The 27864-nt window shown below is 41.0% G+C and overlaps 1 protein-coding gene across 12 annotated transcripts in view; it reads left to right on the forward strand.

The window, feature by feature from the left end:
• Window positions 1–27864, forward strand: part of Rims2 (regulating synaptic membrane exocytosis 2) — a 373273-nt gene that overhangs the window by 311121 nt on the left and 34288 nt on the right. For all 12 annotated transcript variants that reach the window (XM_050162885.1, XM_050162890.1, XM_050162839.1 and 9 more), the window contains one exon: window positions 293–534. In XM_050162885.1, coding sequence (XP_050018842.1) covers window positions 293–534 — 242 coding nt within the window. The remainder of the gene's footprint in view (window positions 1–292; window positions 535–27864) is intronic.

A 27864-nucleotide genomic window follows, 5' to 3' on the forward strand; every position in this document is an offset into this window, starting at 1 on the left:
GCCCGCTCTGAAAGCCCCTGAGTTTCCGTGTTTGTTTTCCTCCGAGACCGGACCCAGCGCCTCCAGAGTGGAAACCAAACTGAGAGTCTGACTTGGTGCATTGTTGCCATATGTGCTAGAGTTGTCTGGATAGTGCATAGACTATGCTACTGGAAAACCTGTAAATCCTAGAAATCCATTCCAGAGATGATACAGTTAGATCCTTGTGTTCCGGATGTTTCATCTAAAACGCCTCTTCTGTCTTTTCCTTTTCCACTCTCGTCTTCGTTGGTAATGATGCCCCGGCTGACAGTGTCTTTACATCCAAAATGCAAAGCAGACAGATGGGCGTGTCAGGGAAGAGCATGACCAAGAGCAGCAGCATCAGTGGAGACATGTGCTCACTGGAGAAGAATGACGGCAGCCAGTCGGACACCGCCGTGGGCACCTTGGGGACCAGTGGCAAGAAGCGACGCTCTAGCATTGGGGCCAAAATGGTAGCTATTGTTGGTCTCTCCCGGAAAAGCCGCAGTGCGTCTCAACTCAGCCAAACCGGTAGGAATTTTTATGTTACTCTTGACTTCGTGTTTGAGTTGTCCTTACAACACACATTCTTTTTGTGTCATTTTTACAGTAATTGTGGGTGATGACATCACCCAGAGCAAAAGGGGAGTCTTAAGCTAGTTCATCTTTTTGAGAAGTAACCACAATGCTTTTTTGCAGCGATCAAACAGCCTGTTTCAAAGTGAATATTGGTGGATTTGAAAGTGTGTGTCTTTGCTCCTTCAGGGGCGAAGCTTTGGCGGCTGCTGCCAGGTGCTGGCCCTTTGCGAGACCGCTTTGATCAGCGGGACGTTTGCTCTCCCTTAGGTCCCTCACCGTGGAACTTGTTCCATTGCCAGCAGTTTGCAATGGAGATGAGGCCTCGTTTTTGTGTGTTTGTTGCAGACAGCCTAACTTTCTTTTCCTGTTTGTAAGCGCCATTAACAGTCCTATCAATTTCCTCGCCAAGGCTTCATTTCCTTGTTAAAACTTCAAGCACCAGTTCTTCAGCTGCTGGGACGGAAGGATTTTTCTGCTGACAGTGAAGATATTCAAGGCTTTTAATTACATCTGCAAAAATAAATTATATACAGCACTCCTACTCAGAAAAGCCACTGTTAGCAATTAAGAAATTTCTGAGTCAAAATATACCCCCTTTTTCAAATGGATGTTGCTAATTAAACCCTGGTATCTTGAAATAATAGCATATCTTCTATTTAAACAAAGGCATGTAATAACGGTTGTTCTTTTATAGTAAAATTAATTATAGGCAACTGGATTAAATTTAATTTCTGTTTGGATGGTAGGGTTTTTGTTTTGTTTTTCAGAAATTGGAGTGTATATCTACAACACAAAATAATTTAAGGTTGTATTAATTCTTGGACCCGGCTAATCTTGGTTTTGCAAGCCATACTTTGATTATGAAAACTGGGCCTTGTGTAATAGCGTCATATTGAAATAGTTATTTGATAATATTTTTTAAATTCTGGTTACTGCTTACTATATTGATGTAGGTTTTGTTATTATAATTTTTGTTTCGTGCTTTAAAGTGCTATTTCTCATTTTTATATAGAAATGTAATTTTAATTTGCAGATTCATAGGTTACCTTTAAATGATTTAAAAAACAGCTAATACTTATACATAACTAAATGTGTTGCCATAACAAATGTTGGGGTTTTGACTGAGAGGTGTTTTTGTACTTTCTAGCAAGTAAAACTTTTATTGCAAACATTTAAAACTTGCAAACATCTGTAAATCTGAAATTCCTCTAAAACTGTCCGTGTTTTAAGAAGAATTAGAAACTCACAACAGATAGTACAGGGAAGGGGTACAGAAAGGCAGAGCCTTGGCGGCTGCGCTGCCTTAAGACACACAGGCAGTCCAGTTGTTGTTACACCGCAGGGAAAGCGTGGCAACATGTTTTGGGCATTCCAAAGAGCCTTAAGAAAAACCACTAAGGAATGAAGAGAAGATGATATGGGCATTTGACTCAGAAGAAACAGTATACAGTGCATATACTTTTTGAAACATCACATTCAATTAGCATATGAACTTCTTATTCTTATGTATCAGTAAAAAAATATATTTACTTTTTATTTTAAAATGAGGAATAAGACTAAAACTCCGATAGTATCTAGTATTAACCTACATAATTAGTTACACTTGGTGAAATTTTTGGCAAACATTGAACACTTACTGTGTATCAGGTGTTTCCAGCACAAAGGCAAGCAAAACTCACTTATCTCAGGATGCTTAACACATAATCCGAGACAAACATTCCACGTGTGGCTTCCACAGCTGCCAGTGGTAGAAGTAGAGACACACGGAAGACGCACTGGGCCTGCAGAGGACGTTACCACCCATCTAGAGCTCCAGGAGTGAGTCCTGGAGAAGACTGCCCCTGGTCGGCAGTATTACCTCCTTGATTACAGTGACCACAAGCTAGGTTCCAGCAGAAACCACAGGGAACAAAGTCTAACAGTGGATATGTGGTAGAGTGATTAAAATGTGTAATTTGAACAGAAAGTACTGGCCTGACTGTCCGGAGATTTGGCTGATAGATAAGTCCGCATGAAACTCCTTTTGAGATGAAGGGTGTTGGGATAAAGTGGGAAGTTTTGAAGAGTACAGCTGGTCTCATGCACTGACCCCTGGGTAGACGAGGAAAGGAGGAGGTGGCCCAGCCCCGCCCTCGGGTTCCTTGTTTGCATCCATAAGTAGACTAACACCTATTGTGTGTAGAGCAGGAGTGTGTGGGGAAGCATCCAGAGAATGAGGGATTCAGAATACCTTGACTGTATCTGTGGAAATGCCCAAGTAGAGAGATCCAAAATATGTTCAACCCAACATGTACAAGTCTTGACATACACATGACAGTTCCGAAGTTTAGACACACTTACGGCTGAATTTGTCCAAGAAAAATATAGTGGATAAAAGAGCAGTAAACTGAGCCAGTGCTCGCTGGAAGATTGGGTTTTAGAGTTGGGTCCAGGAAGGAGGTTGCCTAGAGGAGGCAAAGGGGAATGGTTATGAAGAAATATAAAGAAGGCTGTCATGGGAGCTAGAAGCATAGAATTGAGAGGAGAATGGTCACTGCTCCTCCATGGCCAATGTCTTTCTGTACAGTTTTTGCAAAAGTATCCCATTGATACCTTCTACACAGCATTTCTACCACAAAATTATGGATCTTGTGAGCCCATACAGAGATTCTTTAACAATATTGGTTTCCACGTATAACTAATTATAGATTTTTTTTTATCTTCACAAACATTGTGATGTTGGTGAATCTAAAATTTTTAAATTCCCTTGCTATTATGTCGCCATTTCCCTAGGTATTAGAAGCATGGAACAGAAAATAAGAGATCTGTGTAGCTGAAAATAGACCTCTTTGTCATTGTCTTTATTAATGATTCAGAAGCTCTATATCATTACATTTTAATCGTTTTTAAAATTGGTAATTATTACTAACTACCAACTTAGTAGTTTTGACCTAGTAACAACAGAATTCTGACCATCTCTTTGTACAACTACAGACCAGTTGTTATATATAGCTCTGTGTGTCTGTGTGTGTATGTGTGTGCGTGTGTATAGAACAGGTCCCCTTTAAGTTGGCTTTTTTTCTAATACCCAGTTGAGTTCAGTTAGCGCCGTCCATGTGTTTGTGGGTGTGGTGCCATCCCCTGGAGCATGAGTAACCCACCAGTGGCAGGGAGGGGCTGTGCGGCTCATTTTCCAAGTATGGAGGAGGACAGTTGGTTATTTTAGCCCCAAGGGCTCGAATGCCGTTTTGCACGCAGACGTCATAGAAAGGACAACACAGAATCCATCCTCTCTGGTGCGGTTCCAAGGGACACTTCCTTGTAACTTTTTAGTCCAAGATAAGTGCTTTTTTATTGAAACTGTTATCCACCACCTTGTAAAGTTCTAATTATTCTGTGAATATTTGTTTAAGTTTACTACTTGACAGCCAATTTGATGAGTGCTCACTCAGGTCCTCTTTGTTTGGTACGAGTGCTCCATGAAGGAAATGAAGTAGGCGTCCATCACAGAGGACACACGCTAGTCTGCCCAGACTTGGATTTCAGTTCCTCCCAAGAACCTGCATTTGCTATGCATTTGCTCATATGTCTGCTATGAGAGGAAGAGGCGACAGATCACAGTTTAATCCAGATAGATATTCTGAGGCAAAATATTGGGAAAGTGGAGTCTAGCATGTGTTTCTTTAGCATTCAAGTTAGAAACTAATGTAATGGTGTATTTGGGGTGGTTTTGGTCCTAAGAGTGGCATTTTGGGTTTTTTTGTATTGTTCTGGTATATGCAAAATTCATTTCTTTTTATTGGCAGCTTTATAATTGCTTAGAGACATCAGAGTGTGGTACGAGTTCACAACACAGTGTGAGCCGCAGTGGGGAAACACTTGATGGGGAAATTGCCAGTGAATGACATGCAGTACCGAAGTGAGGTCATACAGAACGGTCCAGGAAGACAGGAACACCACAGATGACCCCAGGGGCTGCCCACAGGCGACACACTGAGACAGCTTTTTATATCAGCACCTCTCAGCCAAGCCCTCCTTTCCGAAGGAAACGTGGTGCTGAAGGTAGGGGACAAGGGCCACCCACCTGCTAATCTCCCCTGTGCTCTGCCTGGTACCGAAAGTGTCTCTCTTCCCTGTCCCCTCCTGTTTCCTTTCTAACTCCATGCAGTGGGTTCTCCCCTGGCACTAGGGCTTCCCTGTCACAGGAAGAAGGATGCTGGACTTGTGACTCTCCAGCAGACCCAGCACTCTTCACTGCAACACTCAGCTGGGAGATAGCTTATTGGAAACTCCAATCTGACAACATTTTACTTTAGTGTGTTAAATAGATTTAACACAAAGAAGGTGTAAGGTTTGTTCTCTGATACAATGCTTACGTGACTTATTTCACTTGGAAAATTTTCTTTGCAAATAAAGATAATGAAATTATTTTAAACAAATTAAAGAAACTGTGCCTCAAAAACAAAATTCTCAATTTCATGAGCAATGGAAAAGGTGCTGTTCTTTATAACTAAACACAAAGATGTACATCTAAGGATTCAGTCTGGCTTCCTTTCTTAGCTCACACTCTGACCTCGTGAAAAACAGTAGTGCCTAAATTATCTAAGCATTTCTCTTCTGGTTATCATAAGGAGCAATACAGAAACCTCTGATTGGGTACAGTCTAAGCCGCCATGACCACCACCATCTGCATCAACGCATCCCCAGTCTGTTGAGCACCAACTCCGGCCCAGCTTTAGATGGAAATGAGTGGGGGGCATATTTTCAGTCTCGGTTCTTCATGCTTTTGGACATATTTATATCCATAGCTATGAAGGATTAGCTTTTCCATAATGAAGAAAATATACATGATATACATAGTAGCTTTTCTTTTTGAAAAATGGAATTTAAGTAATTGAATATAAGTAATATTTTTCCACATGGTTTTGTAAATATTTCTGTTCTCTGCAGAAGTTTTGTTCATATTTGAACTTATGTTTTACCATGAGAATGTCATGTCAGAAGTACAAACACGTATGGGTCTTTAGACAATGTCAGAATAACCATGGATTTACAAAGTACACATAATGGTTTCATTAACAGCAATTTACTAAGTAGTCCTGCTTTCCTTGATAACCCTGCGTAAGCAAGCACAGTTCTTTTATTCCAATATTGATTGCTGATATTAGCTCTCAGAGAATGTCTTATACCGCACAGTAAAAATATCCATATCGACATGTGTAAATATGTAGGGGTCAGAATGGCTTCAGAGGCTTGAGAGGCACCGAAAGAGTTCCAGAACTTTCAAAGCGGCCTGAAAAGGAGGCAATTCATAGAAATGCAAGATGAGTTAGGAAGGGGCGGGTTGATGAGAGTGGAGGTCTGCTGTGTCACAGGTGGGGAAGGGCTTAGAGAAGGGCAGGATCCTGCTGAGACGGGCCAACTAATGGGCAGACCGCCGCGAGTCCAGGTAGACACACAGGCGAGTAGACCATGGCGGTTCAAGTGGAACTCATCAGCAGCCAGGATGAAGCAGCTGAAGCCCCTGGAGCAGGCAGTTCCCTGCCCATTGGTCACAGTGGTCTCCACAGAGTTCTCCTCATCATGGGGCAGCTGAGGGAGCTGCATCTGCCTCAGGCAGGTGTGTTCCCAGCCTAGTTTGTCCTGGTAAGTTAAGTATACCCACGAGTCTCTACAATTCCAGCTTCCTTGATAAATGCGTAGGTGGCACCCTTTCTGCTTTTAGGCACAAATTATTTTTCGGTCTATGCCTTATAGGCGGTGCCAGACAAATGGTTTCTTCATTTGTCCATCACCCTCCATGCCCCAGAGAGAGTCAAATGCCACTGTAAAATGGAGTTTCTCAGGGCAAGGCACATCTGAAAAACGACTGTGTAACTTAGGGGAGCCCTTAATCTCATATCTGAAGGACAAAGACAACACGAGATGTCTAATAGTGCTCTGATTTTGCCATCAGCAAACTTGCAAACCATTCACCTTCTTTAATCTGTGTGCTTATTGGGCTGACATTTGTAAGAAAGTGATAAACTCAACAAGTGCATTTGATAGAGAAAGCCAACAGACATCTGAATATAGATCACGTCTATGAGTTAATCAGCTATAATGTTTCAGTATAATTTATTATGATTAACAACACAATTTCTATTCCTAGATTAGATAAATACATTTTCAAAACTTGAATTATTTTCCTCAGTTTAATAGGTAGTGGTAAGAACACTCTGTGTATCTAACACTGAAGCAAACAAAAGACAAAACGAGTCTTCCTCAAGATCTCATAGTAGTTTATTACTAATAAAACAAATAAGAAGCTAATTCTTTGCTTATTGATGTCTTAGCTAGGCAAGCTTCTTTTGAAATTCAGTTGGTGGCAGTGTTGGGGAAGGATTACAGGTGTGCACTTGGAAGTGTGTCCTTGCTGGGGGTGTGCCCTTGCTGGAGGTGTGTCCTTGCTGTGGAGGTGTGTCACATTGTGATCTCAAAGCCAAACCATTGCCAGCCCTCTCTATGCTCTGACCTTGTGGGTCAGCACCGTGGCTGCCTCCACTGTGGACTTTCCTCCTCTGGACCTCTGAACCCAATTAAACAGTTTGCTTTATAAGTTGCCTTGGTAGTGGTGTTTTCTCACAGCAATGAAAAGTGACTAAGACACAACACACGTGAATACTGTACATGTGTATATCTGCTGAGCAATGCCTGGACATTTGCAGAATTAAGCTAACATTACTGCCATTGTATTTCATGAGATAATAACCAGTTTCTAGCTTTTACAGGTCAATCAAGATTAAATGCTACCTGAAAAACTTTACAAGAAATGATTAAAAGGATTATTAAATACTTAACCATTGTCTCTTTGAAATCGATCATAAAGTCAAGCACAAAGGACTCTTAGGTGTAAAGCTGCCTGCCATTTTCAAATAATAAGTAAGAAAAATGCAAGTGTAGTTTCTTGTTTATTTGTTTTTGCTTTTGAGACAGAGTTTCTCTGTGTAACAGCCCTGGCTGGCCTGTAACTAGCTCTTATAAACCAGGCTGGCCTCGAACTCACAGAGATCCACCAGCACCTGCCTCCCGAATGCTGGTATTAAAGGCCTATACTGAGCTGCCTGGCTGCAGGTGTAGTTTTATAAACTGCTGTAGATACAGAATACAAGTAGCTGTATTCACTGTGTATTGTTGTGAGTTCCCTGAGGATAAGGCCTTCTTCCCCCCACTGAGGAAAATAATCCAAGCTTTAAAAAAAATGTAGTTATCTAATTTAGATGCAACTGAAAAAGTAATGTTAATCATAATAATAAATTTTACATATTATAACTATAACATATTATAGTTGATTAACTCAGAAGAGTAATCTATACTCATATATCTACTGGCCTTCTGTATCTTGTTCATTTCTTTTTTACTATCAAAAGCTGGCTCAGTGGCCATCTCTAAATCAAATATTTGCTAACTATATAACTGGCAGACTGAGGACAAGCGACTTCTAGAATAGTGCCTGTGACAGGCTTTTCTCCTTGCTTCCCCCTTGGAGAAGAAGGGAGCCCAGCATGATGTCTGGAGTATGGAAGTGGGCTTGCAATAGGAGAGGGTAGAGTCTGGGTCTGAGAGATTGTGTAAGCTTTCATGGCTGTTGTAGCTGATCACTCCCCCTCCCAATCAGATATGACATTCATCTACTATCCAGTAAATGGGTTACCAAATGGGTTACCATGACTTTAAGGGGGAGGGAGAGGGAAACCGTTTTTTTAAATTTCCCAAATTATGTAAGTCATAATGCCAAGTTAGAAATAAAAATTTTTATCTGCACTGTATCTGGATTTTTTTTAAGTTTTTAAATCTGTGATTTATTGCTTTTTAAGGTCATTGCAGTATTTAATAAATTAGTATGGCATTGAGGTTTAGCCAATCTAAGATCTATTTTTGGCTATCAGTATGTTCAAAGGCATTGAGAGGGAAAATGTCACTGTGTTAATGAAATGACAGGAACCAGGCAGGGCAAAGCGAATCAGAAGCAAGATGTGGAGTTTACTCCTCTGTTTAGGGGGTTCCTTGGTGTGGTGGGCAGCCTGTGGCTGGTGAGCAGAGTCTTTGCACTAAAGCAGCATCTCCTAAAGTTCCTCTGCAGACCTCAGGTCTTTGGATGCCACCAGCTGTTAAACAAAGCAGTGGAGTTTCATAGCCAAATAGCAGTGTGTGTTGGGGCGGGGTGGGGGTAGGTAAGTTAAATCATGGTAGTCGTGGACCTGCATAAAGTCTTACGGTGTTTATCTGCTTTGTGACTATACAAAATATTGGGAGAATAAGTAATTAATTTCAAGCTCACATTAAGCAACTAGCTCCTTAGTGTGAGACGTGTCTTGGACTTAATATTCCTTGGACTATTTGGGGAAACACCTAAGGGTTCACCATCTGCAATATTGTCATAGGCCAGCAAAGAAACCATCAACATATGGACTTGTGGAGTCAATTAGGATAAAATCCAAAACAGTCATCAATTTTCAATTATAGCTTGTGCCTTTAAGGAAAGTTAGAGTGAACAAACTGGGCAGAAAGCCTTAACTCTGACTCACGCGGCATTTTAAGATATGACTTGATATCACTGTAGACACGAGAGAACGAGACATCACAGGAGTCATGACCAACGACTTGAGGAGGCTCGTTAGGAAGGCTTTTGCCCTCAGCCGCCAACTATTTCTGCTGTAGTTCTCTATTATGTAGCCTACGCATAATCAAACGGTACTACTGAGTCCATTACAAAATACTATCATTAAAGTAAAATTTAGGTGTTGGCTGGGGTAAGGGCTTGGATGAGTAGTGAAAGAGTAACAGAAAAAAAAAATCTGTGTTATTGTAATACCCACGAACATCTTTTTCTTTTAAAGTCAGTTTTATTTAAGCTAATGTTATCATTATCATATTAGAACCATAAGAGAAAAGGACAAATTTCAGACTTTTCTATATAAATGTCTTTTTTCCTTTAAAAAAATATTTATTTTGAGCCAGGCAGTGGTGACGCATGCACTCGGGAGGCAGAGGCAGGCAGATCTCTGTGAGTTTGAGGCCAGCCTGGTCTACAAGAGTTAGTTCCAGGACAGGCATCAAAGCTACACAGAGAAGCCCTGTCTCAAAAAAAAAAAAAAAGAAAAAATATTTATTTTAATTATGTAAACTTTCATGCACTTGAGTAAGTGTATACAGAAGCCAAAAGAGGGTTAAAGTCCCCTGGACCAGGAATCACAAAAGGTTGTGAACTACCTAACATGGGTGCTGGGAACCAAACTTGGGTCCTTTGCAAGAGCAGTGTGCTTGTGACCCCTGGACCATCTCTCTACTGACACACCTGGATTGTTCTGTTTGTTTATGACAGCACCTCACTGAAAACAGATGTGTCAAATTAAAACTGAAAAATAATGCTGTCACACACTATCCTGTGACAACTCTTGTCTATGTTTATTTGTGTACATAGAACTTTATTTCCCCTTCAGAGCTAATGACATCCTCTTAAAATACCTACCTGCAGGCAAATAATGAGGGTGTAATGAATCAGGGTTGCAGGCAAGCTTTCCTTGAATCTGACATTGATTGACAGATGTCTGCTTTATGCAAATTCTCCTCAGAGATCTCTATTTGGCAAAGGCTTTACTTGAAAGTTGCAATTTTTATCCTGAGGAAAAACGATATTTAATACACCCTTACTATAGAAAATTGAGGTCCCAAAATCCACTATCAATAGTTGAGAGTTTTCTTTTAAGCTGTTCAAGTGATTGTGATTTTGTTTTATTTGTTTTTGCCAGTAAAGAGATGCCTTTAGTGGGGACAAGGACACATGCAGCAGGCCCTCCACAAAGCCGAGGGAGGACTCGGGGAGGAAAACCTTGTTTGTTTACATAGTTTTATATGGTGTTCCTATTCCGTACATATTGCACATAATATTACAGCAATAATTACATTCTTACCACAAACATCTGGCTCTAAAAATTGTCAAGTACAAACATTGTAATTTTAAGAGCATAGCAATTCTTTTTATAATCATTATGTTTACATATATGAATTTCTTTTAGAAACACTGTTGAGTTATAGCACTCACACTACATAATTCATTAAAAAGTATATGACCCAGCAGTCTTTAATATATTCAAGTCATGTGCAACCATCCCCCCCAATTTTAGGGGATTGTCCCCACATAGAAAGGCACCCCCCCCCACCAAGCTCCGGTCTATTTCTCGGTCATTCCTCCTCCTCACCCTGCAGCGACTACTATCTCTCCAGCAGGCTTTACATGCCCCCCTTTCAGATGCTAGTCTTCCGGGACTCTCTTCTTTCGTGTAGAAATTCTTTTCAAGACTTGCCTACGTCGTGTGTGTCCTCATGCTCTGCGACTGTGCCCTATTTATGTCATCTCTTAATGAATGCGTGGGCTATTTCCACCCTTGACTATTACGAACAATGCCGGGGTGAACATTCATACCCGAGCGCCTTGCGCGTGTACGTGTTTCCATTCTCTTGACTATGAAAGCAGGAGTGGGGCCACAGGTGATATGATGACCCCATAGTCAGACAGCTGGGGAAACGCTAACCAAAGGCTAGACTGTTTATCAGAGTCTAAAGAATATTCTTTTGTCTCCTGATGCTTCGACCCATAACTTTTGCCTTATAAATCTGTGATATAATTGAATAAACATCACAGTCTATATTTGATAGTTGCATTAATTTAAAGTATTTTTACCACTAAAGATCTTTTGACTGAAGCAGTAGCTATAACTAAGTTCTGTAGATATAAATCCCTTTGGCGCTGGGTTTGGTTAGAACTGTGAAAGCAGTATGTTGGTGGTAAAATTTTCCTCTTCTGCTAATGGCGGCCTTAGATGATATGTATTAACAAGGCAGAATTAGTGTCTCCAGACCAAAAACTGATAGTGTGCAGTCAGTGTTCTCACTCATACCCACCCTAGTTATATAAAATGTGTAATAACGTTTTTTTTTAAAAAAAAAAAAAAACAAACTTCTGTGTAGCCAGAGACAGAAGATTTTAGTGACACTCCACGACACTCACAGGGCCACAGTGTGTTTTCTTGGTGTCATAATGGCTGGACTGCAGTTAGCCTGTGTGTGCCACATTGGGTCATCAACTCTTAAAAAGCAAATATTTTAGGTGCTGTGTCAACTACGACAATTCTTAAAGATTCTATTCTCAACCTTATGTATATAATTTGAGTTGCTTTTCACCAGGCTACATTGAAAGCTATTCGGGAAGACACTACTCATTTAAGCTCTTTTATCTCCTTCATGATATCTAAAAACAATGTGTCTTTTGGGCTGACATAAAAGAGATTTCATGCTTGATTTATTTTAAATATTCTTTCCGGAGTAAAAGCTTTCACTGATCATAGATCTAAGCCTTTGTGGTCTCTCTTTTATCATCAAGGTTTAGAACTCTTTCCAGGTAGATCAAAGAGCTTTTCAATGGCCATCAGCAGTTGCTATCAAGGTTTTCTTTTTAAGAAATTTTTATTTCATATAATGCTAAAAGGTAAAGTAAAACATACCCGTAGGATAATAAAATCAATATGATATGCTCCCTATACATTGCTAGTAAATCAAAGATTGGGACTTAGGAAGAGTAAAGAATAAGGAGATTGGGGTTTAGGAAGAGTAAAGAATAAGGAGACTGAGACTCATTTGCTCCCTTTGAAAGCACGGCCTTTGGATAGTTTTTCGATGTGTGTGCACATGTGTGTCATAGTAAGAAGTCAGGCTTTTTAAAAGTTTATGCAGACCACAGTAAAAAGTTACATTTTTGTTTATCCTACAAAGAAACCATAGAAAATCCGTGGTCTTTGTAATGCTTTGCTTGTTGTAGTGGTAATTTTCGGGCGCGCCAATATTATTAGCTAACACGTGTTCTGACTAAATTATAATAAAATATATACAAAATATTTTCAGTATTAACCCTGGATTGTGGGTAGCATAATAGCTTTGATTATATCTGTTTATGCATATGAACAGATGAAAATGTCTTCACATCTGTGTTGACATTTTCATTTCACACCAGAAACCTAATTTCAAGTCTATGACCCCCAAGGAATAAAGCTTGGAATCTTATTTAAGACATTAATTAATTGCATTTCATAGTAAGCAAAAAACGATTCATTAAAGCCTTGTGTTTTTCATCTCTAGTAATGATGGGTTACATGTAAATTTTTAACTGCCCAAGACCACTGCAGCCTTTCAAAGCCGTCAAAGAATAAAGAGTCATTCAAAATCCCCAAGTAATACATAGGTGTTTTCCCCCAAGTCCCCCCAAAAGACAGAAGGTTTTCTAGGTTTCTCTGGGTTGATGGTACACCAAAGTCCAGGCAGGAGGCACTAATGAAGAATGTAAACATTATACATTAGGCTCTGAATATAGTCACAGAAATTAAAGAGTTTTGTCATTAAAATCCTAAGACAGTAAACTTTTAAAGATTCAAGAGAAATCCATTGTCTCCTCCCTCCCAAATATTCCGAGTTATAATACTTCTAACGTTCCTACTGACAGGCCTGACTTCCGGCACTGCCAAGGCATGCGGGCCAGTGTAGAAAAGGAGCTAAAGATTCCTACGGGGTGGACAACTGGGTGAGCAGCGCTCTGTGGTTTTTATGTCAGTGCCGCCCCTAGTGCCATCTCATAAACTCGGGCTGCTGACTTGCTTTCCCCAAAGATTCTCGTCACACAAAGCCAGACTATTTCCCACATTCACGTTACATAACTGAATATTCCAACCTGTGACTTTTTGCCTGTTCCGGGAGGGAGTCGGAATCCCAAACAGCTGGGCTCTTAGTACAGCTGCAGCAATCCAGATGTTCTGAGCCTGGGGAAAGACTGGCTCAGAGCAGTGACAATCAGTGGTAGAAGCATCCATCCAACTAGAAAGGGGAATTGTGGGCTGTAGCTCTGAAAAATAAGTGCCATTTCTACCGTGGCCATGGTGATTTTTGAAGGTTCTGTGAAGAACTGGAGAGGAACTGCTGTGGCCTGGGCTGCAGATGTGTTACAGGAATCACTGCATTTGCAGTGTTCATAGACTGGGATTGGATATATCCTAGCATTCTATTTACCAGAACAATGGTAGGAGGTACCAGGAGGAGGAGTCAGCTTGGGTACTACGAGAGATGATTGCATACAAAACTAGGAAGTTGATCTGATCATTTGTTTGTTTGTTTGTTTGGTTTTTTGTTGTTGTTGTCTTTGTTTTGAGACAGGGTTTTTCTGTGTAGCTCTGGAGCCTGTCCTGGAACTCGCTCTGTAGAACAAGCCTGCCTCTGCTTTCTGAGTGCTGGGACTAAAGGTGTGTGCCACCACTGCCGGGCTTGATTTATTTTTTAAGCTAGATCTATCCATATCTACAACATCCTCATTGCCAGTATTATTTCAGTATTTTTTCATTTAACTGATACCTTAATTTTAATTGCTCCATACTTTATTCACAAAGGAATAAACCTATTACTAAACCTATTAGAATCCCCTCAGTGCCTGGCATCATGACAGTCCTAGACAGAGGGCTATAAACAAAATTTATGTTTCCTGTGGGCAGCACTTGAATATCTAATAAGCTCAGTGTGACATTTTCTCAGTGTTCCCACGTTAGTGATGCACTCTGAATCTGTGTCTGGGTGACAACTGCAGACTGCCTCTTTTCTCTTCCCAGAATTTCCCTGTTCCTTGTGCCCCACCTCTACTTCCTACCTGGTCGCCCCACCTATACTTCCTGTCTGGCTACTGGCCAATAAGGATTTTATTAAACAAGTACAAGAAACAAATCTTTACAGAGTAAAACCATTGTCCCACAGCAGTTGTGGTGGCCAAAAATTATATAAAGCACTGCTCATCCTCTCTGATAATCTGGGGTGTGAGCTGTCCCTGATGCCCGTGACCTCCACGGTTACTGCAGTTGTGCTCTTTGGACGTGGTGGCTCTAATACAGCCCTTCATGTTGTGTTTGTTTCATTTCAGTTCTTTTTACCTTCAGTACATTTGTGTACCAGCCCCACCTAATGGATTCTTTGTTGTCAAAACAACTCCCTTTAATTGACTTATTTCACATCAAAGTACCAGGGTCCTGGTTTTTCAGAGCATAGTTAAGTGAGGCCCTGGATATGTGGCCAATTGAGCATGTTCTATGCTTTTCAACAACCAACTAATTTTAAAACCAAAGGGCAAGAGGTTTACACAGAAGTGAGCTGAAGACAACACCTGGCTTACAGGCCAAAGAGACAGCAGGAACTTTATCATTCTCAAAGATGCTGTTACCTCAGCCAGTTACCTGGGCTAAGCAGGGTTTGACCCTGTGTGTGGTGGTTTGGAGTCTGTGAATAACAAGCAGCTGAATGAGCGGATCCATGTGGAACCAGAGCAAAACGCTGTTAAATTTGTCCAAAGAGGTGGAGGGCATATTTCTCCAGAAGAGCAATTCATTCTCAGAATTAGCTTAATGAAAATTTTTACTATAGTTCATAGGACACACCCCTAAATTTTTACTATAGTTCATAGAACACACCCCTAAATTTAGTTTTACTTAAAAGAGAAGTTGATGCATTTGTGCTATTAATTTTTTTTCTTTTTGGGCAGGCAGATGAATTTATTGGTAAAGGTACTTCTTTTTCAGGTAGGAGTGAGTATCCATTAAGTAGTCCTTGAAGGAAATCACATGAAAATTAAGTATAGACAGAAGGAAGAATTTTCCTGTACATTATTTAGTGTTAAGCAACAGATAGGAAAGCCTCACTTAACCATGGGATGTGTTCTAAGAAATGTGCCTTTAGGCCATTTCCTCCCTGTGAGAAAATTAGAGTTCTAACTCACAGGACCTCAATGATACGGAACAGTCACCCAAGCTGCCTGCTTGACAAAGCCAGAAGCCCAGTAAACAAGTACGAGGCCACTGCCAGCATAATACAGCATGCTGTTTTGTGTAAACATAAAAATGTGCAACACACACATATACACACACAAGTAGGAAGAATGGCTATAAAATGACAGTAAAATATGTAGTATGGTAGGGACGTAGGTCAGGAATGATCATTATCATTCTCTTTTTCTGAATGTGTCTGTGGGCTTTACTTCGTGTGACTGGCAGCAACAGCGGATTTATATGCACCCAGTGTGACCACCAATGCATGAATAACGTATCCTGTCTTGAAATTGCCTTAGCCATGTCATCAGTTCCGTTGCAGCGTTCTAGGGCCACCGTGCGTGTGGCTTGTTCACCGGCACACTGTCCCGCAGCTCACACCTGTGCTGTGAGTGTGTGCGCTCTGTGAAGGTAGAGGGCTCTCCGGGATCGTGTCGTGTTCATTACCAACTCAGAGTTCGCACTCAGACAGCACGTGTTAGCGCCTCTGCTGTGAGGAGCTGAAGAAGCTATTCCGCAAGGAAAGTGGTAACATGCATTTGATAGTATTTGAACACCAGCATCTCTGTTGCCGTGTGATACAAAAGGAACGGAAGGTGTGAATCTCTGTTTTTCCCTGTCTTAAATTGCTAGCTCATACAAAAGTGGTCCAGGTAGAGCCAGAAGTGTTTGACTGTGGACAAACATTTATTTTACTTGAATGAAATGTAGGAATTTAGTTTTTTAGATGAAAAGATCAGTGTAAAAATTGTTTCAAGAGCTGAAGTTCAGTTTCTTGCTTTCTGTTCCCTCAGTAACCTCAATGCAAAATGTTACCTCCATTCACTCTTGCAGCAAATGCTCCTTGAATAGCTACAGTGTGGAAGTACTAGACCACCGTGAAAGATACAGCTCCGAACAAGACAGATCGTACCGCCTGTAGCCTGATTAAAGCAGCTGAGTGTGGACCACACTATAGAGAGGCCATCTCTGGTGATAAGGACGCAGTCAGCAGACAGTTAGGGAAATGGTGTGTGCCAACCACATCACCTTACTGTTTCTCAGTGCCGATCTCCCAGCTAACCTCCAGAGTCCCCACAAAGAGCGCTGAGATGATATTCTCTCCTTATGGACCTGGAAAAGGATTCCTTCATAAAGCTACATGCCCAGAGTCTAACTAATCCACCATGGCGTGAGTTCAATTAATTTAGCTAACCTTCTAACATCCTCTTCGCCAGGGTGCGGCTCTTGTCTCCTTTCCCACAAGGCCTCAGTGTCTCTATGCCCCAACATTTCTGCCAGAAATGGGCATTGCTTCCAAACTGTTAGCGTGCTAACGTCAGCAAACCAATGGGCATCGCTGTCTAACTGTTAGCGTGCTAACGTCAGCAAACCAATGGGCATCGCTTCCAAACTGTTAGCGTGCTAACGTCAGCAAACCAATGGGCATTGCTTTCTAACTGTTAGCACGACAGACATGGCTTCCCAATTGTTAGCATGCTAACCCATGCCAGCGTGAATGGTGGCAAGCAAGGGTGTTATCTCACTGCACTAAAGTGTGTTTCTGTAATAACTAAAGATTTTTAAGAATCTTTTTATATTAGTATTTTAGTTTATATTTCAGTAAATTTTATCTGATTTGAAATATTATAAAATATTTGCCCTACCAACCATCTCTGTACTCCAGGCAATTCAGAATTAAACTGAACTGTGCAGAACAGTGTATGAAAAGCAACAAAGGAGAGCTGTCTGTGGAAATTTGATGACAAAGCTGCTGGGACCTCGGATTTGTAAGCCTAGGTGGAAGAAAGGAAATCCCGAGCTGTGATCAGAACCGTAGAGCTGGGACCCTGCAGCCTCCTCACCAGACATAGCCTGAAGGGGTGTGCAGAGAAGCATGTGATAAACCAGGTTTCTGCACACTGAAGGAAAGTGGAGAGAGTGAAGACTAGAGAAAATGCCTGGATTCCGAGTCAAACTACAAGTTCTCTCGTGTTTCTCAAGGCAGGAAGACTACAGAACCTTTGAGCGTTAGGGCAAGGTGGTGTGAGATGAGCAGAGCAGTGGGGCGGGTTCAGTGACTAGGGTACCAGACGAGCAACAGCTGTGCACGCCTGCAAGTAGGAGGGGAGGGGAGGGGAGGGGCTGCTGAGCAGGTCAGCAGCTCTGCGTGCAGAGAGGAGGGGGCGCTGAGCAGGGCTGCAGCTGTGTAAGTTGGAAAGTAGCAGTGAGGAGAGAGGAGGGAGCGCTGAGCAGGTTGGGAACTCTGAATTCCAACCGTGGTTTTAGACTTTGTCCTACCCACCCAGTGAGAGTTTGTTGTCTTCCTCAGGAAGATATTTGGAAATGGTTTTGAAATTATGTGACTTGTGCAGAGTGTGTGTACCCACATGAGCATAGGTACCTGTGGAGGCCAGGGGCCGCAGGTTCCCCACAAAGCTGGGCTTACAGGGAGTTGTGAACTGTAGGTCATAAATGCTGGGAACTGAACTACGTTCTTCTGCAAAAGCAGTATGTTCTATTACTTGTGGAGCTATTCTCTCAGGCCTTGATATATGACTTTTAAACAACAAATTCTAGCCTAGGAAAAACTGGCAAAAAATGTGTAAAATGGTTTGAAAAGGAGAGACTCAAGGCAGAAATCCCCAGAAGGGATCTGTAAGGGAGTCTAGATGAGATAATAAAGATACGAGGACTAGAAATAGATTTTAACAAAGAGAGAGAGAATGCCTCCCATGGGTGCTTTCAAATCTGAGTTAGGGCTAGAGTAAATGGTCGGTTTTATCTTAAAATCATGCCACTGTGTATTTGTCTGTTGGTGCCTGGCTTATTTTAACACCGTGTCCTTCAGGTTCATCCATACTGTTGAAAATGACAAGAATTCCCCTCTTCATATGGTGAAAAGTATTTCATTTACATATATACTATATAATCCCACATTTTTGTCTCTAAAAGCGTCTAAGCATATATTTGCTGCACAGAATGTGCTTTATAGGAACAAGACCACATGATGGAGGGCTGCAGGGATGCAGATTGTTGTCTGCTCACAGGAAGTAAGGGAAAGTGTGATCTCACACTTTAGAATCCATCCGTGCATAACGGACAGCAGGGGTTGCTTCCCTGTCTCAGCCGTTCTGGGCAGCGCTGCGATGAACAAGAGTCTAGGATATCTCCTTGGCATGTTGCTTTTTTCTTGGCATGCATTATGAGAAGTGAGGATACTGAGTCATGGGGAAGTTTTGTCTTAATCTTTTGAAGAAATTCTACACTACTTTTTGTAATCTACATGCCCACAACAATGAATGAATGCTTTCCCCTTTCTTTCCATCCTCTCATGGTTTTCTTTCATTTTTTTTGTATAAAAGTCTTTTGACAGACATGAGATAACATACCATTTTAGTTTTAATTTTCATTCCTTTAACTACTCTTTTTAATACTAATTTTGATATTTCTTTTAACATCAAATTTTCATTAAATTATTAATAATTTGAAAACCATACAAATACATACTGAACTCAATTTTTAATATTAGCATAATAATTGATTTGAGAACATAAACATATTTTCTTCTACCTTACTGGTTTTATATATGGAATATATATATGTGTGTGTATGCTCAGAAATACACATTTAGATTTATGGAAACTATTAATTGTTATGTGCAATCAATGATTGCTAATCTAGCTAGTGCAAACCTCTAAGGTCCCTATGTTTTTCCAGAACTGCCACAGAATTCTCTAAATAAAACTTAACTCACTTTAAATTTATATATATATATATCAGTAGTATCTGGGATAGCATGGTGCCAAAGTTACAGTCAGGAACATGAATCATTCCTCACCACAGGTTTCAGTGGCATTAGAAATGCAAGATTTTGTGCTTCTTTTATATTTAGTTAAGTAGCTAGAAATTGGCACAGTTTATTCTTAATATATTCTGCTCTTTAAAAAATTATCCAGGCTTCTCTCCCGCAGGCTTCAGATGATGAAAGTGAGACACATATGTTCACTTTTGATTGCTTCCTGATAAAGTGGAGATATAAAAGATGGGCTCAGAAAATCCACTTACGTTGGTGTATTGAACAAGTTATAAACGAATGAGCTAGGGCTTCTTAAATGTCAAAACATAAAATCTCTAAGTACAGGTTCAAAATACTAATGAAAAAATATCAATTCCAAAAGTGAGTTTCCACTAGAATTATAGTCAGATGCTTGTTCAGAATTACAGAGGCTGGGGTTTCATTTAAAATACTTTCTTTAGGAGACTAATAAGCTAAATATGTGCTTTACTGATGTATAGCTCCTGTATAAGCATGATTTAGATAAACATGTCCTTAGAAGCAAATCAGTAACTTGAACCCTGGTCATTCTGGTGGCCTGGGAAATAAGACATGAAATACATGCTTTGCCAATTAGAAACGTGTGTTTCATGTGTATACATATGTGGATATATATGAAGAGAAGAGTGTTCTTTTAAGAAATATTTTACAAATGTACTTTGTTGAAACAGAAAGCTTGTTATTTACTATTGGCGCAGACAATTTAATCTTTTCTTCATTTTTTGTGATCAAATATATTTAAATTTTTTCATCTCAATTATTCTTAGGTGAAAAATACAATGAGTTCAATGGCATTAAATTTTCTCACACTGCAATCATATTTTTGTATAAATATGTCTTATAAAATCAAACAGCCCTGAATAGCCAAAGCTGAAGAGAACTGTAGAGCTATCACGTCCTCAGATCTAACCCCAGTGCTGTGCCGCTGCCACAGGCAGGCGAGCATCCGAAGGAAACATGATTGGGAGACCAGAAACCAACCCTTGCCTGTGTGTCATTCAGTGGAGAAAATGCAGTCTCTGTCCAGCAGGGCTGGGAAAACTGGGCATCCACTACAGAGAACCAGGTAGATCCTGACCTAAAATCATATAACAAGTCTTATACCAGGTCAGTGTCTTTAGCTTTGGTTTGTGACTTCAGAATCAACCCCTTTGCTAGTCACGGGGCTACTGAACACTGTCCATGTCTTTGTGATCCTGCCTGGTTTCTGGGGCGGTGTCCATTTTTACCTGAAGTTTACGCTTTGTTTACACCCTTGTTCATAGCGCTCACCTAGAACCCTTTCGATTGCTGTGGTGTTCGTTCTAATTTCCCTGTTTTCACTCTTTAGTAAACCTCTCTTCCCCACCTCTTTCTCTCTCTCTGTCTTTCTTTCTCCCTCTCACACACTCTCTCTCCCCCCCCCTCCTCTTTCTCCATCTCTGATGGTGACCCTCAACCACACTTATCACTAAGAGCTGCTTGTGCGTATTATATTGCACTTTCAGTGAATTTATTTTTATTTTTGTTTCCAGAAATGCTACTTTTTAATAATAATTTAATACTTGAATAAATTGATGTCTTAAAGCATCTAGAAACTATTAATTATAGTTTTATAGTTTATAAAATTATAGTTTATATATAATATATATTATAAAATTATAGTTTATGTTAATTATAGTTCTTATTGGTCTTAGAAAGTATTAACAACAGAAAATAAAATCTCTTAATTTATAATAGCAATACAAAGTTTAGGCAGGATTATATTCCATTTGGTACCTGGAAAAGACAAAGTCTACATCAAAAGTCATTCAACTATTGAAATTTTTAATTAATTCATTTTTCTACAGGCTCCAGCTATGCAGCTTGGGCTGGAATTAAACTCATGCCCCTCTGGCTCATCCTCTAGATAGCGAGGATTACAGGAGTATGCCGCCACAGTCCCTTCTACCTCTTCCTCTAGAGGGTAGGATTGCAGGACTATGCCGCCACAGTCCACTCAATCAAAACACCTGAGACAGCTTCAAGGAAAAGTGAACTTTTACTCCATGCGGGGCAGGCGCCTACCCTGACTCTGAAGTCATCAGGCTAGGCAGAAGCAAAGCAGGAGCTGTGGAAAGGCTCAGTGGCCTGTTCCTTCCAGATGATCCTCATCCACACATAGATGCCATAATCTCACAATAGTCCAGGTAAGAATCTGCCAATCATAATTCCGTCGATGAGGCCACAGCCTTCATAATCCAGTTATCTCTATACATCCAACCTGAGTCTTTGGGGCACATTTCAGACCCAAACTATAACATCTATGTTGAGACTTACTGCCACGGTCAGCTGAAGAAAGAACAAACCATTGATTTATCCAGTCAAACACAGATCGCTCAGATGATTGTAATGCTTCCAGAAGAGTCATGCCATGCCATGCGTTATTCATATTTACTCTCAGCTAACCCACAGCACCTGTGCAGTGGTTTCCACTCCTCTCTATTGTCAGCACATGAGAAAACGAAAGGGCAAGGGTGGCCTTGCCCAAGTGTGCCTCACAGCTGGGACTGGACTCGGGGTACAGGCAGAGCCGTTTCCAGAGCTCACACTGTACTACTGTTCCATCCTGTGCAGAGGGAAGCATCTATTTCAGGGTGAAGACCGAGGAGTTAGCCAGCCTCACTAGACACATGAGGAGACAGAAAAGTCAAGTGTAGTTGGCCACCAACCAACTCCCAAATAAAGACACAGAGACTTAGTATTTATTATGAATGCTCAGCCTAGCTTAGGCTTGTCCCTCTAGCTCTTTAACCTAATTTAACCTGTTTCCATTTATGTATGTTCTGCCTTGGGCTTTTTACCTTTCTTTATTTTGTATGTTCTACTTTCTTGCTTCCTTCGTACCTGGCTGGCTGACCCCTGGCATCTCCCTGACATCTCTTTTTCTGTCTTTCTGAGCCTGAATTCCTCCTCCTCCTACTTACTCTTCCTGCCTGGAAGTCCCAACTATACCTCCTCCCTCCCTATCGGCTGTTCAGCTTTTATTAGACCGATAAGGTACCCTAGGCAAGGTGAAACAGCAACACATCTTTACATAATTAAATGCAGTATGTCTTTACACAGTTAAATATTGTGCAACAGTAGAGACTATCTCGGTGTTGTGTAGAGGAAAGTAAAAGGTTAAGACAGTGAATGGGAAGGTAACAAGAACATTTGTGCACACAGTAGAAAGAAATCATACAAGCGTGTTTGTGAAAAGAAGTTTAATGACTTGTGTAAATTCACATACATGTTTTTTAAAGACAACCGGTTTGCAATAGGCTAGGATAAGAAGCAGACTTTCCTTTAAAGCCAAAGACTTCAAACATCTCCTAAAGGTTCCAGAGTAGCACTGAACCTGTATTGTGTATTCTCTTGTTTGAAGGAGAAAGTTCTGCCCCACCTGGCCGTTTTTTTTTTTTTTTTTTTTTTCTGGGTCCAGTTCCTCATGGAGAGACAACAGCTTTGCCTATTTGCAGAGCTAGAAACTGGCTGTCTTATTGAAGGGAACAGAAAGGGAAAATTAAAACTGAAATGAATTTTCTTTAAATCTAGTCCGATAGATTTCTAAGGGCTGTGCAGATAGAATTAAATAATGGTGTTTGATTACCCCATGTCCCGGTCCCCTTGCTCTGTGCTTACTCCCACTCCTTTATGTCCCAGGGAGCATGGTATCTGCTCCACAGTAAGCGTGTCTCACCTCACAGCTTATGAGTCATGGGTGTCTCAGGAGGCAGCTGGAAGCTGAAGCCTTCCAGTAAATGACTCTTGTGCTAAACAATCATTCAATTATGGGCTGTTATGAAACCCTCCTAGCCAGAGGTATAGTTCATGTCATAAGACTTTAGAAAATATGTTTGGTAGGGGTTGAGTGACATTCACAGTTCTTTAAACTGAAATGAGGATAATAAGAAAAGGGCTGTTTAAAATTGAAGAGCACCTTTTATAGAGATTATTACATGACATAACACAAGATGCTCAGGGGGCAGTGGTGCTTAGTGAGCTCTTGAGTGACCGAGTCCACAGGAAGTCCTGTGATACAATAAACCAAGGAAATCGGACATTTCAAATGAGAAAGGAAGCGTTTTTGAGGTGAAGCTGAGCCGTGGGGAGGTGAGGTTTGTCAGTGCAGTAGCAGGAAGTCGTCTGTTTGTCTTTTTAGAAACTGATCTTATAGAAAAGCTGGAGGAGGAAGGCCATTGGGTAAACAAAACTTTTCAATAGACTTGACAGCCTCTGAACTCGGCAAAGAAAACCAATCAGAGCATCAAAGTGAGCCTGAAAAGTAAGCGAATGGGACTTTCAGGTTTAATACTGTCACGAGGAGGGGCAGATGTCTGAATACGTGCAGGAATGCTTCTGAGATCACTAATAGAGCCGCCACTGGCACTCCTTTGAACAGGGGGAAGCTGAAGAAGAAGAAACAAACAGCAGAGGAGAAATCGTGGGAGCGGAGACCATATTTTCTTCAAAAACAGTCAAAATACAGTAGCGTTAGTTCCTTCCAATTCTGTGACTTGTGTTCACACTTTTATTTTAACACTTAGCACCCAGGGATGTCTGCTTCATGCTTCTGTTCCTTCTAGCTGTGATCTAGTAACAGAGATAGTCTCCCTGGCGGACCTCGTCCCCAGGACCTGTTATAGTGCTAAATCACTGGGGGAAGCAGATGGGAACAGGAAGGGAAAACTCTCTTCAAGGCTTGTCCGAAACATCGCCTCTTTGTGGAGACCACGCTGGCTGCTGTACCATCTCACTCTTACTGTAGAATGGGCTGGTTTGCTGTTTTGTTGGTGTTTCCTCCTGGCTAGATTGTGAGTTGTGGGGACATAATCTTTGCTTTATATACTAATACATTTGAGGTACTGGAGATATAGGAATTACCTAAATATAAACGAAATACCCCAAGAGTCTTTGACATATTTTATCAGAGTATATTCATTGTAGCAGGTTTTATGTCATTTTTGTTCCAGTATTTCATATCCTCTGGCTGCATCCACTTGCCAGCGTTCTCTCTCCTTCTGCCTCTCCCTCTCATGGTTTTCTTCCCAGGGTCCCTTTTGTATTCACCTGAAGGATAACCCAGCACCTCCCGTGTGTGTCTAAAAGGCACAGACAAGCGATGTGTGGAAGTATGTTTCTATCTGTTTTGACTCAGTAATCAGATGGAAGGGGAATTTAAAACCCACTTCTGCCATGGATAATAACTGTGGGATTGATTCCAGTCACAGAACAATGAGAGGAGCAGATGCGCAGACCTTCAGATGAACTCTTAGGGCCGAGCAGGGGCTTCTGTTCCTGTGCCTTTTTTAAAGACGAAAGAATGAGAAATAGAGGAACACACAGTGGAAGGTCTGAGGACGCTGTGAAGGGAAGAATTTGGGGAAAAAGCCAAATACCGAAACGATTAAACCTCACATGACCTGCAGATATTTCATTTAAGTTGAGCCATCAAAAATAAGGCCAGACAGTTTGTTTTCTAAAGAAAGGGAGAAGGAGGCGTGGAGTTGGGGGAGGGGAAGAATGGGATAGTGAGGAGGACCTGGGAAGATGGTGGAGGGAAATCATGGTTAGAATATATTGTACAGAAAAGAATATTTTCAATAAAAAATTCTCACCAAAAAAGACAGAATTATTCCCTAATATCTTAAGTAACTTGTTATGAAAACCCTAGCTTTGGAAAGCGGGCTGTGGAGGGAGCAATGGCTGTGTGGTCAGCACTCCGTGGTTGCCTACGGAGGCAGACTTGTGCGTGTGACAGAGCTCAGCTAGAACTCATTGGGAGCTTGTGGTCGGGAATGTTTAGACACCGTATTAACACTGACTGTTAACTTAGGCTTTAGTCAAAACTGAAATTCTCTACCACTGAACTAACTCAAGATGGAAACACCACCCTTCACAGAATGCTGGGTGCTGTCTTCACCTCTGCAGTACCCTGGAATTTCACTGAGCGGTGTATTTTCTAAAGGACAATTAAGGTGGATTGTTTTCAACTGGAAGGGGTATTTATATAAGTGGTTTGTTTCTTTTCCTGGCTTCTATTTTCCAGAATGCCACTGTAATAATTTTGAGAATATCATAAATCTACACAGAATTCAGAGCGTTCCTACTTGCCTGTGGGTCTTTGTTCGTTCCATTTTCTCTGACAACCTGGCATCTAGGCCCTTCTCTCCCAGGTGCACAAGGCGGCCTGCAGCTGCTTTTCCTAACTCAGGCTCATTCACTGAAACTGACCCTTCACGGGCAGTTGTACATGCTAGACAACCTGAAGGAAGATTTCTTAATATCTTAAGTCAGCTGTAGAACACTCATTCCAGTGATATTGGGTTACAGTTCTGGCATAGAAAATCGCCGAACCCAAAGAACATTGGCTTTTCAGTTACTCCTATTAAAGTAAAACTTCTGTAATAGACTTAAAGCTTATAGAAGCATTCCTCAGTGGTTGATAGTGTAATTCTTAATGTAAGAAACTAGGAATTTAAATAGGGCAAAATTGCAAACACCTTACAAGGTTCTAATTGTATTCTATTAGCTGGGTAAGATTCTGTGTCTTTTTTGTTTTGGTCACTGGGTAGGAAGGAAGTGTCCAGTGGACAGAGATAGCCTTTGGTCCAGTCATGGTTACAGTTGACAGGTGTGGAGAGGAAAAAGGAAATAAATAACTCTCCTGAGACCCTCAACCCCGCCTTAGATTCTACTTGCAGGAAAAGGCTGAGTCCTGAGGAAGGAGCACCCAGTGGAAGAGGAAATGAAGCAGGAAGGTATCCCCTCCCATAGACTAACCCGAGAGGCTTCATCCTGATGAGCAGCAGCAGGTGTGGCCTGTGGTAAAACAGGGATCACACGCAGGCTCTGAGGGCATGCGGCATGTTGGCATCGTACCGTAGCTGCGGAGACTCTCACATGGCTATATGTGGCTTCCGGCAAGATACATTTTCTTTTTCAAAGATGACCTTGGCTCCCTCGTGAAGAATGTCTTGAGACATGGGAGGAAAAGCCCTGGAATGGGTTGAAGAGATACGGTCAGTCGTTAATTGTAGAATCAAAGTTTGCTAATGATTGGTAGAAAGGCCTTCAGTAAAGAAAAAGATTAAAAGGGGGTGTCCAGATGTTTTTAATCTGAGCAATATTGGCTACTCATGTCATGTATTAAGTCTCTAAAGATAAGAAGAAACACAGATTACTTTGGGAAAAACACCGGAAGAGTAGACTAAACCGCCGGACACATAGAGGTGGCGTTAACTGGACTGCTCTTCAGAGTGGAGGCCAAGCTGCTAGATAGAGTTGCATGAAGATATTTGAGTTTCCAACTGAAAATGAAAGAAGCCATGGGGGCAGGGGGAGTGTGTGGGAGAGGAGGTCCCAGAACCAGTTGCCAGGATGCACTGTAGACATTGAAGGTATAGATTTGATAGAAGGGGTGCAGTCCACTGGGGAGGGGTCTGAAAAAGATGAGAGGCTGGAAGATAACTAGAAGGATGTGATCTTACACAGCCACAGCGAGGTCATGCTTTGGGACCTAGTGGTCGGCTCTCTAAAAGGCTGCTTTGCAGGCTGGTAAGACCAGGACCTGAAAGACTTGGGGGGCTGACAGCAAGTTGGTCATTTTGAGTCTCATAGAGAGCAGTTTTATTTTTAACTTCTTACATTTCCGTTGGCTTATTCTTTTCTGAGTCATTTTGTACCTGTATAATTTGTGCTTTTTGTGAAAACCAAAGTAATTTACTTCTAGATTTCCCCTTTAGTTCCCTTATCCAGCCGAATACTATGCATTTCCAAATTGTGGATTAGAATGTAATAATCCTGCCATCTATAGAATTGGCCTCTTGATCTTTAAAATGTAGCAATTATCGTCACCAAAGCGAGAGTTTTTCTCCCTCCCTCTCTTCCTCCCCCACTTCCTCCTCCCTCCCCCCCCCTTTTGTTTGGATGCTCCTTGTCTTCAATGCCTCTGTGTTACATAAACTGTGTTCTAGATGCACGCTGACCCTTTGTTTTTAACGTGCATGGGTTTGCATGCTCTGTTTTCTTAGTTTTCTATACTTCTTAACTCAAATAATGCATAGTGGTCAAATACAAGAGATTTAACCAGTGGCCCATTAGTAATTGACACTCCACTGCTTCATCTACTTCTGCTGATGGAGAAGTATTTCTTTAAAATTATTTAATATGAGTGAGTGAGCCATACAGTCTACTAAACAATCAGTTGTCTATGTTAAATGCTTTCCGTGGAGACCCTTGGATGGGAATAATACATTGATGCCTTTTATGTATTTTTGTAAAATATCCCGTATACAGAAAAGCAAGAAAATTTTAAATTCTCAATTGAACTGGTCTTCAAAAGCAATCACTACTAATGGATGTGTTGTCTTTTGTCTTCTTTACGCTTCAAAATCTGTAAAATATTACTGATGGGTTTCAAGATGTTTGGAGTTGAGTATATTGTTTAATATATTAGTATTTATATGTAATATATAGTCAATATTATATATACTTGAGAGGACTGCAAAGATAGCTCATTTGGCGAAGTACTTGTTATAGAACCATGAGGACCTGAGCTTGAATCCCCAGAACTCACATTTAAAAAAAAAAAAAAAA

Source organism: Alexandromys fortis, unplaced genomic scaffold (genome assembly GCF_014885135.2).
Source record: "Alexandromys fortis isolate MF-2015 unplaced genomic scaffold, M_Fortis_MF-2015_v1.1 scaffold_17, whole genome shotgun sequence".
Lineage (NCBI taxonomy): Eukaryota > Metazoa > Chordata > Mammalia > Rodentia > Cricetidae > Alexandromys > Alexandromys fortis.